Raw genomic sequence first — 20776 nt, 5'->3', positions numbered from 1 at the left:
AATGCAACTCCGTTTCCATGACGTTGTATGGTGTATACTTTCAATTTTAAACTATAATCAAGACTGGAGTATTGACAGACCCCAGGACGTACTAGATGGCTATTGCAGTGTTGGCTGACGAAGAGGGTAAGAGTGGCTGGATGAGCTGTTTTCTACCTGACACGTGACCGGGTTTTGGGGGGGCCATGGTGGTTCCCCCCAACTTGTTAGTTTGATACATGAGACATGCTACTGTCAGTGATCTGACAAGCTACACTACAAGTGTTATACTTTACTTGATATTTGGTACAGCATAATCAGTGATGATCTAAGCTGTCTGCTCAGCAATATTAAGTAAAGAGCTGAGTTAATTTAATTTTTATTAGTTTAACCACAAAGGTAAGGTGAATACAAAAGGCAACAAGCCTATAGAGGTACCACCTATGAAAAGTAAAACAAACAACAATTTATTATGTCCCGACATCTTTGCTGAAGATGGCTGCCATGTATTGTAGACATGTGCTGTATGGTATGTAGCTATTATTACAGTGGTCAAAGTCTTTACAAGAAAAACTTTTATCTTCACTGATGATGACTGATCACCTTTAATAGAATGTCTTAACCTGTGATTGTGTTTCTTAATGATTTGAACACTTTTCATTCCTTTGTGTTTTTGTACATACACCTGTCCTTACGGGTGCAAGCAATTAAAGAAAAGCAGGCAAAATCATCATATTTTGTGTTGAACTAAAACACGTAGATGATGTTACAAAGTGTACAACCATTTTATTGTTTGAAGAATATACATACATGCTAGCTTAATGAGAACTATATATGTGTGAAATATTGTTTTGTTAAATGAGGACTTTGTGTTTTTACAAAAGAAGGTACACCACCTTGGTACTTACACAAAGTGTATTTTACGTAATGATCCCCAGTGACCTCATTGTCCGCTAGTTTTGTATTGTAACTTTTGAAGTTTACATAAAAAGTTCATAATCACAGTAATATATTTCTTAGAGAATTAAAACTTAACATTTTCATGTACTGTACCCCATACAGTAGTTATTGTTATGACGTCCAAATTTTTGTGAAGCTTAAACTAGCCTCCAGCATAAATTTCTGCAATTGTGAAATCTGCAAGACAAGAAAGATTTCTCTGTATTTCTATGCATCTCTCTGGATACTATGTAAAGTAATGAAAATTTAAGGCTTAGGCAAAACTCTGATCACTAGAAATCAGTCTGCCACCAGAAACTAATTTTTGCAAGTAAAGTTCTGATTTCACAAAAATTTGGACTTTGCACACATAGTGGTATGTTTGTGGATACACCTCAACACATTTATATCTCACTTGTAGTAGCTAAATGTATAATCATTTGGTACATATTAATTTGGCCACTATAAGGACGAATTGTACTGTAAATTGTATGGTGTCCATAATTTTACATCCATCAAGAGTTATGAACTCTTGGCAACAAAAAAAATCTGAGTACAGATTAACAGATAACTGGCAATTGCTTTTCACAGTAAGCAGTTATGATATTCTGTCCAGTTTCTCAGCTCTAAAATGTTTGTTTTGTTACATATTTCTTGATGGTGATGCATGTTGACTGTAGCTGTCAAGGACACATCATTAAAATCACTGACTGTGCTTGGCACATTTAGCACTTGGCCTTGTCTGCTACCTTGTAGTGATACCACAATAGAAATCATGATAGAATAAATGTCATGACAACCACAATACACATTTACATTTATCTTCACTTTTATTGATGCATGTTTATGGCTTTAAACAGGCTGGAAATTTTATGTTTTGTTCACAGTTGATATTGTAGTACCACCAGGAAATTGAAGTACAAGTGTTTTTACAAAATGCAAAATAGCAGTAAACAACATTTTAGTATAGTTTTACATCATGATATAAGCATTGCACTATTGTATTGTATCACCACACTTTACATCACAATAGTTAATACATATCGCAGTTATCATGGTATTACTATTACCTGGTGACCTTGAGAGTTGATGTCTAGTTTGACAACAGTCACAATGTTAGCCTGTACTCAGCTGCAGGTGTATAAGTTTAATTGTGTGGTTCCATAGTAACTGCTAATATATTTTATGTATGTGTACACATGCTTGAGAGAGGTACATGGGTAACTTCTATTCTTCAGGATTTTGGGGATCTAATTTGTGTGAATGTTCAACCCTTGAACCTTGAAATGTTTTTATGACTTTCCATTAGTTTAGATGATGCAATAAACAAGAGGAGACTACTAGGCCAGAATCAGTCTGGGAACAAGACACAACACAAGTACCAGGGTGGTGTAACATCTAAACATCATTCCAGTGGTCCTTCACATGTTAAAATACTAAGGAGAAATAACAGTACAGATGGCGGTACTAAGGAAATCTCATTCAAAGAAGTAGACAACAGAAATGGGAACTACACAGAGCGGCACAAAACTGGAGGAATCCTAAGAATTTCTGACATGAACAAGTTAGCTGGTGTAGCTAGTGGTGACATGTGGAGAGAGTTTAACACAACCAATGAGATGTGGCCGAGTATTGATGCTAGTAAAGATGTCAATAATGAAATGACACATTCGAAGATCAAGTCATACAGCTCCATTGTGAGAACTGCTCAACCACCACCTGAGGATAGAAAGGTTGGCCTGTCTTTGTACTTCACATATACATGGTTTGGTCATGATGTTAAATAGATAGCTGACAAAGATTATACAAATCGCTACATAAACCTTATAAAGCTGGGATTTTAAAATTAGGCTACGCCCGCAGCTGCTAACATAGTCTGTTGGTACTGTGTACGTATATGTACAAGTGTAGTGTGTGTATGTGTGTACACTGTATTATCAATGTGTAATACACAGGTGGCCCAGTCAACTGGGTAGGTGAGACTGTGTGTATGGCAGCCGGAGGCTTGCTTTGTATTAGCATGTGTATGTGGTTTGCATTGTGTGTATGTGAGTTGTTTGTGATGTGTGTAGTGGGTGTGTGTGTGTGTGTGTGTGTGTGTGTGTGTGTGTGTGTGTGTGTGTGTGTGTGTGTGTGTGTGTGTGTGTGTGTGTGTGTGTGTGTGTGTGTGTGTATGTGTGTGATGCACCATGCTGCATAGTAGTGTTGCACTGATATGCATTTTTTCACATTTACTGATACCGATTATTTGCCTATTCCTGTTCCTGTACAGGTATTGTGATCACATGTTATCCCCTGAGATAGACAATTGTGTCATTGACCTCTTGTCTGACCTCCATCGCTTCCAGACTCGTGCATACCTCAAGGATCCTATAAAGGTTATGACATGTTAAACAACTTTTGAAATGTGAATTACTCTCCTGTGTTGTCTGCAGGCATGGGCAAAGCATCGTTATGTGCTGGGATTACGTGAGGTCTAAACATCTTTGACTGAAGAAGACATTGCTTCCCCTAACATGGAGAGAATTCAGTCAACAGGTTAGTCGATTAGTTACAACTGTTGGTGGGAGTTTTGTACTATGCAAGTAGTCTACAATACCTCCAGGGGTAAATGGTATGAAATATTACTAGGTAGCTTTCTACAGAAGGTGAACTTCACAACTAACAATTTTTGTGACAATCAGATTTGTATTCTGCAGCCTGCCAAATTTTATTCCCCTATTTATGCATCCAAAAGAGTGTAGGCTCAGACTTCGCAGGTTTGCCCTGAAATTGTTGTAACTTGTTTTATGTCATATGTCACATTGTTCAGGAGGGATAGATGAGATGTTGATGCAGATCATCAAGTTGTGTACTGACTACAACATCACCATAGTGTATGATGCTCTGAACAGGAAGAAGATGGGAGGAATATCAAGGAAGAAGTTTTCAGTCAGTATTGTGGGTATCTTCAGCTATGATGGAGCAGAAGTCAGTCATAGTATCACAGTCCAGTAGAGATGTACAGTCCCTATTATACTTCCTACAGCAACACTATAAGAAGATGGTACAGTTGGTGTCAGAGAAGAGAGAACTGTACCGTGATAAGCTATAGTCAATACTTCAAGCTGTTACCATAACTTAACACAACAGGAAGGAGAAGAAGGGGGTTCCCCTTGTGGTGATGACATACTCTGCGACATTGTTGAGGAACAAACAGATCAGTTCCTTGATGAAATAGATGATGGTATGTTTCTAATTAGACAGCAGGGATGGATCTAGGGAGGGGTTATAGGGACTGAAGCCCCCTTCACTTTTTGACTTTACTTAATCAATATGCTGAAGGTTATAATGAACTTTTGTCTTAGCATACACTATAGTTATAATGATTACTAATAGTACAAATGTGACCGAATTTGACAAAACAAGGCTTCCACACACATCCAATTTTCTGACTTTAACCAGCTGTAACTTGACTACTCAGCAAGCTATTGGCCCAAAATTTTCACAAAGTCCTTCCATATCATAATACAATACCAGGTGAAAAATTGAGACTAATGGCATACTGCTACGTTGAGTTATGGTACTTCAAAGTCACAAAAGTGGATGTGTGTGAAAGCCTTGTTTTGTCAAATCCGGTCACAAATACTCATTAAATCCACCTTTAAATCCACCTTATAATCATCTTTTCAAGGCATTATCACTGAATTTGTGCTAAAGCTTGTCCAAGTAGGGCCTGGATCACTGGGATCAGCATTGGAAATGTGCAAGATCGAGATACTCTAATAGAGCAGTCACCTAACTACTCTAATAGAACATTCAGCATATACATAATTGTTGGTTCTGCTATATGGAATTTATCCATAACTGTCTGCACCTAAAGATGTGTCTATACATACAATGAAGTGTATTGGTCTATTTAAAAGGCCTTCATTAATAACTGATTCATTAATAATACTTGTATAGTCGTTACGTATGGCAATACTTAATTGAAGTATATGCATGCCACTGTAAATGCTCTCAGATTCAATCTCGTATCATTCAAATTTTGAAGTTTTTCTAGTTTCAATTACATTATTATTCTAACATGCACCTGTTTATGTGCAATTGTGAGAGGGTGTTGGTTGCTAATTTATTTATACAGTGAGACAAATGTTTACAAACAGTACTTGTATGTTGTACACTTGTTCACATGTACAGGTACACTGACTCACATTGTACAGCACATGTACAATTATTGTAAATACCTCTGCTAGTATGTACACGCACCACGCACACACACATGCACTCACACCACGTACTTGCACACACTAACACTACGTACTTGCACACACTAACACTTGTACGTGCACACACGCACACTTGCTATACACAGTTATAGAAGTCATGCAGGGATAATGAAGGTGATCAGTTAAGAAAGCTTTACAGACATGCATGACATGTAATTCATCAGTGTTATTCACTATAGGAAGAGAGGAGAACTGATAAACCAGTCACAATTGATCCTTGACATTCAGCCATCAGTAGTTAATTCTAACAAACCGGACACGTTCACCACCAACACAGGCAACACTACTAGTGTCTCTACTCCTTGTAAGAAGTTGTTATTGACAGCAACAACACCTATAATACCTTCATTATCAACTAACAAGCCAGTAAACAGAAGAAAGGTAAGTCTATATCCATGTAGGATTTCAAGTTTTAAAATTTTTTAACAGGAAATTTCCTGTCATGCTCCACATAACATGTTGGAGTCCACAACACTACTGGTGAGATGTGGTAAGGGACACGAGGCTCTAGCTAAGAGGAGACCTCTGCTCGGAAGAAAACCATTCCAAAAGAATCTTTAAGAGAAGAGCAAAAGAGACTGCATGACTTAGAAGATACTAATGCTGATGAGTAAGTGTATTTGTTAAGAAGGAAATAGTTTTATTCTTTAAATTGAGGAAGAGCGTTTTATCTCCAACTAGCTGAATACCTTAAAGTGTGTTGAGGTAGTGGAAAAACTGGTCTTTTCACCTATATGTGTATGTATCTCAATGTATTGAGAATGTTGGTTTAAGTGCTCAGAGTGCTATTACTTGCCTGTGGTTGAGGATACAGTTTGTGTGTATATAGAGCATCCACTTTATAAGCAGCTATCAGCCAAATATTTTTGTGAGTTTAAATGTATCATACAAGGGGTAGTGAGTGAGGGCATGGGATAAAATAAAAGGTTGAGTTCAGATTGGAAGAAATGCCAAATTGTGGGCAGTAGACTCAAAACCAGCTACAGTGTACAGTACAGGTCTTTATCCAACTCAGAATTGTACAGCCAGATCGGTTAGAGCTCCAGGGTAGCATCCGACAAACATTAATCACACATTAAAACATTTTGTCACTCAGACCAACTGGTGAAATTTTAAATTAACTTGTGAAACTTACAACTTATAGTTTTAGAACTATGGTATTACAAACTTGTGGTGTAATATTTCTTATTACAGTGTGGCAGTTCAGTTGAACATATTGTCAGTGGCTCATGGTGCACATGAAGAAGCCACACAAGTAACACCTGGAGCACATGACTCACATTCTCAAGAGCAGCCGCCAGAAGGGTGTGTGGCTGATCCACAGTTTAGTGTGCACAACATCCTACCATCACAGAAACCAAAACAGTTACACAGTAGGAAATTCAGGGAGTGAGTAAACGAAAGCAAGCCATTTACTTTGCTTTTTGTGTGTGTGTGTGTGTGTGTGTGTGTGTGTGTGTGTGTGTGTGTGTGTGTGTGTGTGTGTGTGTGTGTGTGTGTGTGTGTGTGCAGGGGCGGATCCAGGGGGGGGGGGCTTTGGGGGCTGAAGCCCCCCCTTCATATTTAGGCTTTACTTGATCAATATGCTGAGTATTATAATGAAATTTTGTCTTAGCATAATTATATGATCACTAATAATACAAATACTCATAAAACCACTTTATAAACATTTTTCCAAGGTATTATCAGTGGATTTATGCTAAAGTTTATGCAACAAGGACCCGGATCAACATTGGAGATGTACAAGATCGAGATACTCTAATAGAGCAGTCAGCTAACTACTCTAATAGAACATTCACTGGAAACATGTAGTTGGTTCTGTTATGGAATTTTTCCAAATCTGCCTGCACCTATACATACAATGAAGTGCATTGGTCTGTTTAAAGGGCTTCATTCATCTACTTGTGTAGTTAATATGTATGACAATACTTAATTCAGGTACACAATTTCCATTGAAAATGCTCTCAGATTCAATCTTGTATTGTTCAAATTTCAAAATTTTCCACTTTCAACATATTATTATTATAACATGCACCTATTCAGTGTTGTGCAATTGTGAGAGGGGTGCATCATGTACTTGGTTGCCTGTACCTACCCAAACGTTTCCATTAGCAAAATACTTCAGAGATCCATATCTATAATCTAAAGGCAGTATATAAAATATCTACAGGCAGAAAATATTATGAATTTTATGTGGAAATGTCTCCAAATTGCAGTATTTTAGCATCTATTTTTCAAAATTTTCCTGGGGGTGCATGCCCCCAGATCCCCCTAGTTCCAGCATGCTTCGCATGCTGGGAAGTGTGCTTTGCACACCTCTACCCAAGAGATTAGTACCTTGAGTTAGCCCCCCCCCTTTTATAAATCCTAGATCCGCCCCTGTGTACATATAAACATACTGTAGAAGGATGGAAGTCCCTCCACTCTTGTTTCACAGGGTGCATAGGTACAAACCTGGCAGACTTCAAGATCGAGATACTCTAATAGAGCAGTCAGAGACAGGAGTCAAGTGCCCTATATAATCAATAATCATTAACTACCTCCTGCCTGCATCAGTTTTTGTTCCATTGGGTGACAGGAAACAAGCAATATAGTAATGATGGCCTAATAATAAATACTTAGGTTTAAAGGAAGAAAATCCATCCCTCCTGGAAGAGACTGAGTGTGCATGGCACTCGACTAGACATTGGGCGGCCTGCAGTTTGAATCCTGGGGCAGGAGGGTTAAATCTCCATCTAGTTTGTTAGGTTAACCCAGAGGCTGCAGCACATGTTGCTGTCAGACTTTCAGTGCTGACCACTGTAGACCTTTAGGCCCCTATTCGGTGATTATTAGTTTCTCATCCAGCCTTTCTAATTATCATGATGCGGGCGGGAGGGTATTACCATTATGATAATGGTAATACCCTCCCGCCCGCATCATGATATAAATATGCCATTATTGTATAACATTAACACACTGATGTACAGACCTTGTCCAAATTGTCTTTCTTTCTTACTACAAACATTTCCTTCACCAGCTGATTCTACTTTTCGTGATCGCCAACAGGCTGTTTTTCGACAGTCAACTGAAAGCCTGCTTTGATGAAGTCGATAGAGCACGATTGCGACTGGCACTGCAGCAATTTGCTAAGGAAAACAACAGTTCTCCTGGTGATATATAGCGAATTGTAGCGTTCATCAACAAAAATTATAACAGTTTGGTATCACGTGTTCTTCTGAGCATGCGCAGAGTAAATAATGGCTTACCATGCGGTAGCTTACAGAAAATTGCATTGTCTTTGCAACAACCGGCCATGTGCGGTTTGAGCATGCGCGTGTTTTGAATAATAAAACGCGCGCAATACCGGGTATGGTATCGAAGCCGTTCAATTCCGCGTCAGTTAAATCATTGCATAACTGGAATTATACACACTTTTACAGCAAGTATACCAGGAATGGTAGGATCATCACTAGTTAGCAAATACCAAAACCCTGTATTGCACGAATTTTATTATTCAAACACGCGCATGCTCAAACCGCGCATGGCCGGTAGTTGCAAAGACAATGCAATTTCCTGTAAGAAGGATGCGGGCGGTGGATGAGAAACTAATAATCACCAAATAGGGGCCTTACAGTGTAATAATATCGTCACACTGGACACGTGCAACTGAATATTCATTTAATGCTCCTGAATTTGTGCTTAGTTGGAGATACTCCTTGTGTACAATTTGTATTGTAAACGTGTTCGGTGTTATTTATTTTAATAGGAGTATTATGTTCATACAAAGATTGTTGAATTTTAACATGGATACCATGTAAGTGCAGTAGGTATAAAGCTCCGCCCATCATTCAGATCATTGGTACAATGGCGGAATCACAGATGGATAATATTACTAGAGTGCTACAAGATCTCACTCTTACTGGTGTCATCTCACTTGATGAAGAACTGGGACGAGGCGCTTATGGGAAGGTGTTCAAGGTCAAATATTGCAGTATGATTTGTGCCGCTAAAGAGATCCACTCGCTACTGGTGGAGTTAGCAAACCCGGAGGAGAAGCGAAAGATAAAGGATGATTTCCTTCGCGAGTGTTATCACTGCAGTTCTCTTCGTCATCCCAACATCGTCCGCTTCATAGGAGTTTACTATCCAGAAAGAGATTCGCTTCTCCCCGTGATGTTGATGGAATTGATGGATGATAGCCTTACCAACTACGTGAAGAAGCGTAACATCGGTATGAAGAGGAAGTCTTCCATTCTGTGTGACGTATCCCTCGGTCTCAGCTACCTTCACGGATACAATACTCCTATTGTCCACCGTGATCTCTCTCCCAATAATATTTTGATATCACGTGACTCGGTCGCGAAAATAAGTGATCTGGGTGTAGCTAGAGTGATTAGAGCTGACAGCAAGGCTACGCAAGCTATGCTCACCAAGGCTCCAGGTACAGTGGACTTCATGCCACCAGAAGCACTTGAAGACAATCCTGTATATGGGACCAGTTTGGATATATTCTCTTATGGTGGTATAGTTCTCCATGTGGTTAACCAGGAGTGGCCCACACCAACAAAAGCAACGGAGTACAATGTTAGGACAGGACGAATCACTGGGTTTAATGAAGTCCAACGTCGGCAAAAACACATTGATAAGATGACAGGTGGAGCTGAAGTGCTAAAGCAACTGGTGAAGGATTGCTTACACAATAATCCATTGAAACGCCCAGTAATAACAGAAGTGTTCAAGATGTTGGCGTTACTGAAGGTATATGTGTGTTTACCATGTGTTGTTAGCTTATAAATGTATCATTATGCACAATACAAGTGTGGTAAAGATTTAATGTAGTGACACACTTGCACATGATGTGAGCAATAATGAACCAATAATCATAATCAGATGACCACCTAAACTACGGATTCATATAAACAGCATCTTCTCCACTCACACGCGGGCTGACAGCCAGGCAAATGAATCTGTTGTGAGACTATTAATTGTACGATCACTGTGTGTCTGGCTTAAAACCTCCGGGGCTACCTGTATGACTGGTTGTGAAGCCACACAACTTGCTTGTTTATACTGGTAAATGATTGGCAAAGTAGTAGATATTCCCACGTGGGAGAGTATATTACTGTATAGTGGGAAATTTTCAAGATAAGTTTTTGAAAAATAGTAGTACTTGATTGTAAGTTTGAAAAAATATTTTCGATCTGCACAGCACCTTTGTTAATTGACTAGAAGAGGTTCACAAACTCCATGGACTAGTTGGAGGAAGCTAACAATGGTTGTGTTGATCATGCAAGTAGAATATGCTGCTTTGATTGTTCGGTTAAGCATACATATTCCCATCTGGCTTTGGTAGAAGTGTGTCTTGTCACTGTGCTGTTTGGTCTTAACAGGAGCTCATAAGTGCACAAGGCACATTGTTAATCCAGATGGCCTGCAGATTGAGCCATGACTTTTTTAGCCCATCCAACTGTTTTCACTCAGACTAGGATAACAATATTCTCTAGTTGCATTGTGTTTGCCATGGCAGTGCTTGTGGTCTACAGCTGATATAGCTAGCAGAAAACAAACACTCAAACTTTGTTTATATTTTCCTTGATTATCACTTTTAAGATGTAATGTAGCTAACTAGCTATTTCTGATAAATTATTTGAAAATGCTTTTTCTTTCTCAATTTTTTCAAAAATTTAACTATGAAAATTCTCTACCATACGCTATGTTTGGTTTGTCCATAGTTAGGTGGTTTCTCAAGTTATACTTTTGGTGAAATGCTCACAACTAAATGGTGTTGTTGAATTGTGAAGGATATATTGATTTTGTCTTGGTGTTGATCTTGAGGTGACAGCATAGAGTGTTTGCTGAGAGGCACACAAGGATGCTACTGAATAGTAGTGCAATACTAGCAGAGATATTATGTTCTTTCTTTTCACTGACACGATTTTTGTTTGTCAAGGTTTTTCGTGAGTTATGCACAAAAATGTAGGTCCATAAATCCTATCGTCATGTGTGTGCTTGTAATACAGATGCCACATATACAATTTAATAGTTCTTCAGCCAGAGAAAAAAGCTCCTAAACTTTAAAGTTCTAGTCTGTATTGCTGAACTGCTATTCAGCTCCAAAGATGCAAGCTAATATACTGTGACATCCACACATCAATTCTACATGTGGAACTTAGAGTTCTGCGACCTCACTTCATAAGACCTGGAAATTCCTTCTGCGAGTTAGGATTTGCCTGCACAATTAAGACTCAAGTGCTTGAGTGGTAGACAGACATTCCAGCTGGTGCGCTGGATGGCAATAGCTGTTTTGCATGGCTGCTATAGGCTTTGCTTTTGTTTGTGTGTGTTAGGTATTTAAATAACATGTTAGCCAGCATCTACTTCCAGTAATGGCTATTATATTGTTACAGTCCATACTGATGGTATCACTTGGACCATTTGCATACACCAATGTAGTCACTCTGCTTAGGTAACACAATGCTAGTGGCATAGAGGTTCCAATGGGTGGTCTGGTATGATGGAGTTCTGTGTAGCTACACTATGATTATTGCCAATAACCAAGTATGTGGCATGGTCTGTCCCTGAGATTGAAGGTCACAGGACCCATATGCATATCGGCAAGAGTTAATAATAAGAGGAGAGTGTCTAACGCTGTATAGGCCTGTAATAGATGATTGCGCAGAAGTTAAATGGCTTCCTTTCCGTGTAACGTATAGGGTTCTAGTATTTGTTCATTTCCTTACCGCAATTAGTTTAGCCGCACCGTGATGAATCCTCGAGAATATTTGAAGGCTGAACTAAAGACTGAGCTGTATGCACAGGGAACAGTGCTCCTTCAATTCAAGAATGCTCAAAGGTAGGGTAACATGGCGACGCAGTGAAAATTCGAAGCGATACTCTGCCTTTGGTTCAGTGTTTATTGGTTTCTCAGACACTCTCCCCCAGAGTTATCTTTGAGGTTAACAGCCACACACTTCTTGCGCAACAGAGCGATGCTCTTCGTGGTGAACTTGAACATCGAGTTGAACGCACGCCCTTGTGTCTGGGATAGCCTTTGTGGTTAAATGCAAAAATATACTAGCCAGTCTGTACGTTACGCGGAAAAGAAGCCGTTTAACTTCTGCGCAATCATCTATTGCAGGACTATACGGCGTTAGACACTCTCCTCTCTTATTATTAACTCTTGATATCGGGCAGTAAAGAAGAGAAGGAAAGACTCGGAAAGAGACGAGTTTTTGTGCATGACGTGTATACATGCATATACACAGCATACGTATGTTTTGTCTAATCTTGACATTGCCTGTTCAAGATCAGGTCACATGGTCCTCCACCACAAGAACCCACTGTTGAAACACACTTCATATGGACATACACACACACACACATGCATGCACGTACAAACGCATGCACACACACACATGGTTGTGTGCAAATCATGCCAGCATAGTTAGGGATGGAAAAGCATTGAACATAATAGAGGGTATCCGTTTGACATCACATTAATTTCCATATGATTACAGGTTTCATTTAAGCACATGACATGACTAAGATACAGCACGATACAGGATGCTACACTAGTAATTAACACACAACACCATGCACCAATTTCACAGCGTAGGCAGGCATGCACGCACGCACACACATACAAACAACAACAACCAGACACATAGACATGCACGCACACACAAATGCAAAGCTTCAGTAAAATACTGTTATTGTCACCCAGTGAAGTACCCTTCCTTGATGTACTATAGAGTGGGTTGATTACTCTACTTCTGGTGGATAAGCCTTTTCTAGTACCTGAGTGATGCAAGGACAAATGACATATGAATATTTCATTCAGTAGTGACTACTCTAGTAGTGTAACTCAGTACTAGAGTTCTATTTTTACCTGACAACGTACATGTTGTGTGACTGTTCTATTAGAGTATTGTATTTTGACAAAATTGCAAAATGCTATTCCCAGCATCCAAGTAATGAGCTATAAGCTTACAGTACCTTATTATGCCTCAAAACAGACATGGGCAAAGTTAGTATACTAGGAATGCCATTTGATTTCTGTACAGCATATCTTGACTGTTCTATTAGAGTGTTTTGTGTATGCATATATAGGTTAGTCCAGTGTGGCAAAGGACATATTCTTACAAAACATGGCTTGTGTAGCGTCTTTTTAGGTTGTATATCCCAAAAATTGTCATGGTTTAAAGAACATGAATGTGATGGTCATAGATCTAGATTGTTACACCTTGATAGTACAGCTAGTAATAACATATAATTAGGTCTATGGAATATCCGATAGTGGTAAAATAATTACAAACCCAACGCAGCATTTGGAACTTTGTGGATGATTATATAAGGCCAATCCCTTTTTAGCTGTAATAGTACAGTGATTTGCATGCAATATATTGGATTTGAAAATACTCTAATAGAACAGTCAAGTACTACTGCAGTGCTGCACAAGCCTTGGTTCATGCGCAAATAAACATACCTATTTCAAAAATGTTTAGTGTTACAGTATGTGCAAGTGTACTTCGTTTAGTACATTTGCATGTGAATATGTCTTATGTTTTAGCATCAACAGATTGTCTTGTAAGTTCTTTAACCATTATACCCACATAATTATGCAGCATTGATTATAAAGTACGAAAACACACAATTATTAGTACTAATGTGAGACTACATTATGGCTTGTAAACTAGAAGTATGTCAAGGTTGCTAACTTCACTAAGAAGCCAAAAACTGCCTATTGGAAAGTTATCAATTGCCGGGACAGTTGGACTAACAATTAATAGTCATTGAACAGCATTCACTCATTTGTTATGACATGCTGAAGATCAACGTTTGGTTTCTCTAATCTTGTTAACTCATGGCACAACAGCTATTTTAGTTAAATTGTGACTCACATGAGCTCTACATGTTGTGATTCTCCAATGAACGGTAAAGCTGTCAGCTTAATAGAGTCAATGGTTGGAGAGTTATAGTGATGTCAGGCATATGCATTTTCAGTTCATTGTTACTGCTGGTCAATAGTAGTACACTCTTAACAGAACACTCAGCTACAACTAACACCATGTGCATGAATACAGTTAGAATATCAAACAATTCTACAATGATTATAAACTAGTAGCTAGCGTTAAGAAATCAATGTACAATTATGCAAGACTGTTTTAACTATATCCATCCAATTTAGAATATCAAACTACTCTAATAGAACAGTCAGGTAATTGCATTTCTAATATAAATTGAGTAGGTGTCTTAATATGAAAGTGCAAGGCCAGCTCTGGAAGTGGGACCAAGTAGGCCATGGCTCACCCAACATTTTCCCAACTAGTTAACTTGACTATTGACTAATGTGTTGTAGACTAACAGTACAAGAAACCATACAATTAGGCGTGCAAGTGTTGCTTTTTAAAAGTAAAACTTACAGGCTCGAACTTACCAAAACTTCTTGTAAACTATACTAAGCACTAGTCTATACTGCATGAAATAGGTTAGAGGACTTAGATACTGTGCTACAAGTCTACCAGTCTCTCAAACACATAGTAGCTATTACGGAAAAGTCTTGGCAGGAGCATTCATCAAAATATTTGTGGGTGCCTTATTGTCTATGTGGTACAATTTAGGACATACCACTATTTACAGTAACAGTACTGTGGTAATTATTTATCTAGCAACTGGCCAATAAGCTTAGATTGAATGCTTATACACGTAGCTGTTAATGAAGTGTAGTTATTGATTGTAGTATAACTATGCCCAACTGAAATTAGGCTAAATATGCTTCTAGATGGCATTTCCTAGGTGATAATTTTGAAAATTTTCCTGGAGGAGTATGCCCCCAGACCTTCCTAGCAGGAGCATGCCCACCAACCATGGATGGCCCACCCAACCCAATTTGGCCAGAGCCGGCCCTGAAGTGACTCAACCACATTATAACAATGTAACACTACATGTCCTTGTCTACACCTCAGAAGTAGCTAAGTCATTCTTGTTTTTAATAAATAATTAACACATGTACATACCATATTTGACCAGTTAATAGTCGTGGCTACTATAACCTTCAGCAAGGAAATCCTGTGGCTACTATTCAAATATGACTACTATCTGAGGGCAGCTACTATGGGGTTGTGTGGCTGTGGAGCAGTTACTATCCGGGGGTGGCTATTATATGAGCCGCGGCTATTAACTGGTCAAATACGTTACTTGCTATACAAACCTCACAAAGATCTTTGTCGTGTCCAATATATTCCCTTAATCTGCTGGTCATAATGTACAGTAGTGGTCTAAATCGACGAGGTCACTGTACTTGTGAGTTGTGATCTAAAATGAATACACATTGTACAGGTGAATTCTTGACTGGCCACTATACAAATGATCACTTAATGCAGACCACAATGCATACACATGAAAGTTTTGGTACATTGTGCTATACAAAAGTGACTGTTAATACATGTTTCAAACACATCACTACTGTAGAAATACATGTAATGTGACCATAAATATTTGTTGTGGTGTTACTATGACAATAACAGTGTGCAGTTGTCATAACAGCAAAGTTAATATACCATTGGTAACTTGTATTAGTAAAACTTAATGTTACCTACCAAACATCACCAGTGTAATAGGTATCATCACAATAGCAAATAGTCAATCTAATGATAGTGAAACGATGGTAATCAATTAAACAAGTGATTAAATTAACAATTACAATTTTGGTAACCTAACCACTAGTTCTTCATTGTGTGGTAAAACAATAAACTTTAAGTGTAGTGGATTTCACTGAAATCTACCAAAAGAACACACATCACCAATAAATCACTTGTACAGTACACCATGTATTACACTACTGGACTACATGTTGTATTAATTATTCAACTGATTATGGGATACAATATATCACATTGTTGAGATAACCTATTACTGAGGGCATACCATGATCATGTGATTCAGTGTTTATGTCTTCCTTATAGGAGTCGCCTCCTTTGATCTCAGCACTGCAAAGTGGTTGTTATGAGCTCACATGGGAGAGGTGTGCAGACCTGCCCTCTCCCATGTACAACATATCAGCAGTCCTACATGACAAGAAGGTATACATCATGGCTGGTGATGCTCCAGATGGTGATACATATGATCATGTCTACTGCTACAATATCACTACTGACCAGTGGGAACAGTTACCTCCCCTCAAATACATTCAAGGTATACTACAAATAATCAATGGTCACTTAACAGTTATTGGAGGATGGGATGATAATACTAACATGGCTACTAATAATGTCTCAACATTAATTAACAATGGTTGGACTAACCACTTCCCCAACTTGTTAAGAGCCAGGAGTAAACCAGGAGTAGTGAGTCACTCAGAATATGTCATTGTAGCAGGTGGAGCAAAGGACCAGAACACTATCCATAATGATATTGAGATACTGAACACTACACAACAATCTCAGTGGGTCATGTCTAGCACTCTTCTACCGCAGCCAATGTGGGGCATTTTCCCTACCATCAGTGACAATATGATTGTTATTGTGGGGTACAGTGGATCAACAGGCAGGACCAATACAGTATACCAACTACCAGTGGATATCATCACATCATCTACCTTACCACCAACTACCATTGAACAGCCAGTTCAATGGATGAAGTTACCCAGAGCCCCTCACTGTAACACTACAACAATACCAAACTCTCACCGACCAGTGATCATGGGTGGTCATGATCTCCAGTATGTTCCTACCTCTGATGTTGCCATGTTGGATGATTCCAGGAATGAATGGAAAAGAATAGCTTTGCTATCCAGCCCCAGGACATGTCTTTCTGCAGTTCCCATTGATTCTGATACCATCCTTGTGCTTGGAGGGACCAAAGGTGGAAAAGGTGCTGCAACTAACAAAGCTTCCTCTGTCACTACAGTGGAGAAGGGAAGAGCTACCCTCACACAAAAAACAGCTGCTATTCCTACAGAAGACACTCAGTGTAGTATCCAGTAAGACTATAACTAATAACTGTTTACATTGTTGTATGTTGCTATAGTATTATTAATTTAAAATATACAAATTGGGGGACCAATGGGTATTATAAATTATACAATATGTTCTACGGTGGATGTCATTGTACATAAAGTAGCTGTACGGGATAGTTATTTACTTAAATCCAAACACATGATGGTATTTCTAGTGTATTATAAATTTTATAGTGAGTACCTTTTGTGGTCATTTCATGATCTAACTCTATTTCACCCCTCACGTGGCTACAGTGGTAAGTTATCCACCATTCTCCATTCTTCTCCTGTAGTGGACACTGTCACACTTGAAGTACTCATTCTATACACTCACTATATGTAGTGATCTCCTCTTGACTGGATGAACTACTTGACAACTTCACAGCTCATGTGACTACTGCACACAACCTGTACGTCTGGTTTAATCAGAAACGTCATCATCATTTAGTGAAATACAAACTAAATACACAATGGTGTCATGGTAATAATCAACACATTTTGTTACTCAAACTACCAGTCCCACTATTTAAGGTTTAGCTAAGCACTATCTGACATTTTGTTATCCTGTTTTTGCCGATTGTTTATCAATACCAAACTGCAGCACTCTACAAAGTTACACTCGTGCATAATAGACACATACAACAAATCAAAGCTACTATTCAGACTAGTGGCCTACATGCCAACCGTCACTGTTTACAAAACTACCAGTAGTATAAAGACAGACACATCAATACACTACAGCTACTGATTCTATACTACAGCAATCTGTGTGTGGAATACTTGGGAACCAGTAGGATCAGTGGAACATCAACTCCTCAACTATCATCATTGTACACTCACTCGGTACAGAAATTGAAATACTCACTTTTGGTGAGGTGTAGTCATTTATCAGTTGGAACTACAGGTAATTATCTAAACATAATTGTTCACAAAAGTGATTGGACAAGTGAATTAGGCAAAATACTCTATTAACAAACACACATCACTTGGTGAGAACACATGTTGATGATAACACACTCTAACTGAACAGCCATTTCCACACTCAGACAGATAAAAAGTGATCTGCTGTAAACCACACCAGTGCATTAGAAGACTGGCACTACACATTTAAGGGACTAGCTAGTTGTAACTCATGTTGTGTCTGGGAACAAAAAGGAGTAAGTAGTTAGCACTGGGCGAAAAGTTCCATGTCCGCTTGTAGGTAATGAGTATAAAATGTGCATGAAATTTGTCATTTCAGCCACATTTCATACTTAGAACATTAGTAGATTTCAGTAAAGTTTCATACAGAGGATAGAGAAAGATTTACTGCATCTAGAATGGTGCTGGAAATGAGGCAGTGAAGAAATGTACATTTTAACACTGTGAAATGCATACAGGATGTAAAAAATCCTGTAGCTGAAATCAATATTTTCTATATTGTGCATCTGCTTTATACTGCGCTAGTAATATAGCTAGCAATGTCTCGCTCCTGTGTTGTATTTACTACCCACAATACATATTTCATTAATAAGTAAAAAAGCACATCATTTGTACAGCAACTATAATTTTCAGTTCACAAATTGAAGTTCTTGACACTTTCAGGATTCTTTTTTTCTGAGGGATGTTACATCACTAAAATTAATGTAGATTTGCTCTTTTACTTCTGTCCGTTGAGTGCAGCTTTCTTCTCATAATCTGTTTCATCACTAGTTATATATAGTTCTTATAGGTAACATCTGTAAAAATGTTGTTACAATAAAAATATTGCTATGGCAATTTTTTTGCTGTGACAAACCTTGAATTAATGTATACTATTCTTGTACAGTGTCATTCATAGCTTTCACAAGATCCAGCCATGATCACAGGTTTCTCCACTGCCTAACTTCAATAGACCACAAAATACTCATTTCCAAGAACTATAGCAGAACTTACTATGTGATTTCATCTACAGTACTACCACAAGACATCATCAGCAGTCCAAGTTTTGAAAGCATCAGTAACTACTTTGTAACTTCCTTTGACAACTTTACGTAGCTAGGTGATGTTGATGGCAGATCCCACTGCCATGCAATGATAGATAACAAATTAATAACGAATAATGAATTAGCCACATCTTCTTACCTCACAATTGCTACAAATGCAGCTCTTCCTATATGTCTTTCTGCAAAGTTCCCTATGTCAGGGTAGCTTGCACTTGCAGTCATCTATAAAGTAGACTTAACCAATTCACTGTGAGGTAGTTGAATCACTCAGTTGTCTCTCGACCCAGGGGTGTTATCCTCTACTCCTTTTGCCAGCAAGCAACATGCGATTTTGTAGCTGCCAAATGCGTGTAGCACTGTAGCTAGCTACTGTAGCAAAGGTATACAATTGTGGCGTCGCTAGAAACTGGCGGAAAAGGATGGAAGAGGCGATATCTATGAACGATCATAAATGCTGTGACAGTCTTTATAGCTATACCTCCAGGTAAGTCTGCCATGGAGTACAAGCACTGTTCTAGTTCTGGATGACAACAAGCTGCATCATTGCTAGAGCCTCGTTATTAACTGCGACTAGAACAATCGGAATAAACATGCAGCGAAGGTGATTGTGTGCAATCTGTGCATGCATGTATGCAGTTGGTATATATATACGAGCATGATAGAGCAGTGACCTCATCCATGCGCAGCCATATAGCTAGTGCGGTGGATGCACTGTCAGGGCCGCCCAGAGAAATTAAGGGGCCCAGGGCAAAGAGTTAAAGTGGGGCCCTTCACCCAAGTTGTAAGGTGAAGACCAAAAAAAAAAAAAAAAACCTCACAACCTGCTGGCAATGAAAATAACTACCCATCACCAACCATATCTCCTTATCTATAAGCTTGCTACACTGCTCCTCTGAAGAATATTGTGACTGCTCTATTAGAGTATATCGATCTTTTAAACAGGTATTCAGGGGGCCCTTCATGGCTGGGGCCCGGGGAAAAATTCCCCAGTTGCCCCCCCGTGCACTGTGGCTAATTAGATTGTCCACACTGATTAGTAAAAATATTCATGTACTTGAATGCATTCCTGTCAACTTCTTAGTCAGCCTTAGCCTACACTAACAGAGCAAAGCCCAACACACGCACGCACACACACAGACAAAAGACAATACCTTCAGCTACTACTTTCCTACCTGACTGCATCTGTGTGCTAGCTACTCATGTAGGCTGGTGCTAAGAATCATCGTAAGCATAATCCTTTGAGGTGCAGGACTAGTATTATACGTAACTCACAGAAAGGTGTACCATGCAGTATCTCATGTGAATGTGTGGGCATGGCAGCCCAATTAAGTATCACCTGTACCTTCACCCACTACATATGTTATATCAGAGCTATGGATGGTCTGCCTCACCAGGTTGCCTGGGTAACTGGAATGGGCATCAAACCTGGCTGAAACCTTTCAATTACCAAACTCAGACCACTTATCTTAACTGCCTCATTTACTCTCTCTCTCTCTCTCTCTCTCTCTCACACACACACACACACACACACACACACACACACACACACACACACACACACACACACACACACACACACACACACACACACACACACACACACACACACACACACACACACACACACACACACACACACACACACACAC

General features: G+C 39.0%; 1 protein-coding gene and 2 long non-coding RNA genes across 5 annotated transcripts in view; 1 reads left to right on the top strand and 2 right to left on the bottom strand.

Annotated features, from left to right (window-relative positions):
- LOC136238154 (uncharacterized) overlaps positions 1 to 17072 on the bottom strand; it is a 29009-nt gene extending 11937 nt beyond the window's left edge. Inside the window, exons 1-4 of one of the 2 annotated variants that reach the window (XR_010692793.1) lie at positions 16900 to 17072; positions 16095 to 16234; positions 15379 to 15482; positions 12658 to 12965 (exon numbers count right to left, since the gene is read on the bottom strand). This is a non-coding gene — a long non-coding RNA (uncharacterized lncRNA). Of the gene's footprint in view, positions 1 to 12657; positions 12966 to 15378; positions 15483 to 16094; positions 16235 to 16899 lie in introns of those variants that run through there. The other variant, XR_010692794.1, reaches the window with a different exon arrangement.
- Positions 8 to 17235, top strand: LOC136238141 (uncharacterized). Its single transcript, XM_066028491.1, has 11 exons — positions 8 to 126; positions 2228 to 2651; positions 3191 to 3296; positions 3354 to 3456; positions 3731 to 3888; positions 3947 to 4144; positions 5366 to 5567; positions 5616 to 5796; positions 6381 to 6575; positions 8935 to 9926; positions 16133 to 17235. The coding sequence occupies exons 10-11, from the start codon at positions 9033 to 9035 to the stop codon at positions 17150 to 17152; spliced, it is 1914 nt and encodes a 637-aa protein (XP_065884563.1). The 5' UTR covers positions 8 to 126; positions 2228 to 2651; positions 3191 to 3296; positions 3354 to 3456; positions 3731 to 3888; positions 3947 to 4144; positions 5366 to 5567; positions 5616 to 5796; positions 6381 to 6575; positions 8935 to 9032; the 3' UTR covers positions 17153 to 17235.
- Positions 17236 to 18633: 1398 nt separating this feature from the next.
- LOC136238153 (uncharacterized) lies at positions 18634 to 19738 on the bottom strand. 2 transcript variants are annotated; one of them, XR_010692792.1, is made up of 5 exons: positions 19606 to 19738; positions 19267 to 19562; positions 19078 to 19205; positions 18941 to 19027; positions 18634 to 18881 (listed from the first exon to the last, which is right to left on the bottom strand). It is a non-coding gene; the product is annotated as an uncharacterized lncRNA (long non-coding RNA). The 2 variants fall into 2 exon arrangements; XR_010692791.1 differs by having other exon boundaries at positions 19267 to 19680.
- Between the last annotated feature and the right edge of the window lie 1038 nt (positions 19739 to 20776).

This window comes from Dysidea avara, chromosome 11 (assembly GCF_963678975.1).
Source record: "Dysidea avara chromosome 11, odDysAvar1.4, whole genome shotgun sequence".
Classification (NCBI taxonomy): domain Eukaryota; kingdom Metazoa; phylum Porifera; class Demospongiae; order Dictyoceratida; family Dysideidae; genus Dysidea; species Dysidea avara.
The sequence above is the reverse complement of the archived record's forward strand: the minus strand, read 5'-3'. Positions and strand labels throughout refer to the sequence as shown.

Coding starts and splice junctions, on each gene's coding strand:
- LOC136238141 (XM_066028491.1), top strand. CDS start 9,033: ATGGCGGAATCACAGATGGATAATATTACTAGAGTGCTACAAGATCTC. Junction 9,927..16,132: donor AGATGTTGGCGTTACTGAAG/GTATATGTGTGT, acceptor TCTTCCTTATAG/GAGTCGCCTCCTTTGATCTC.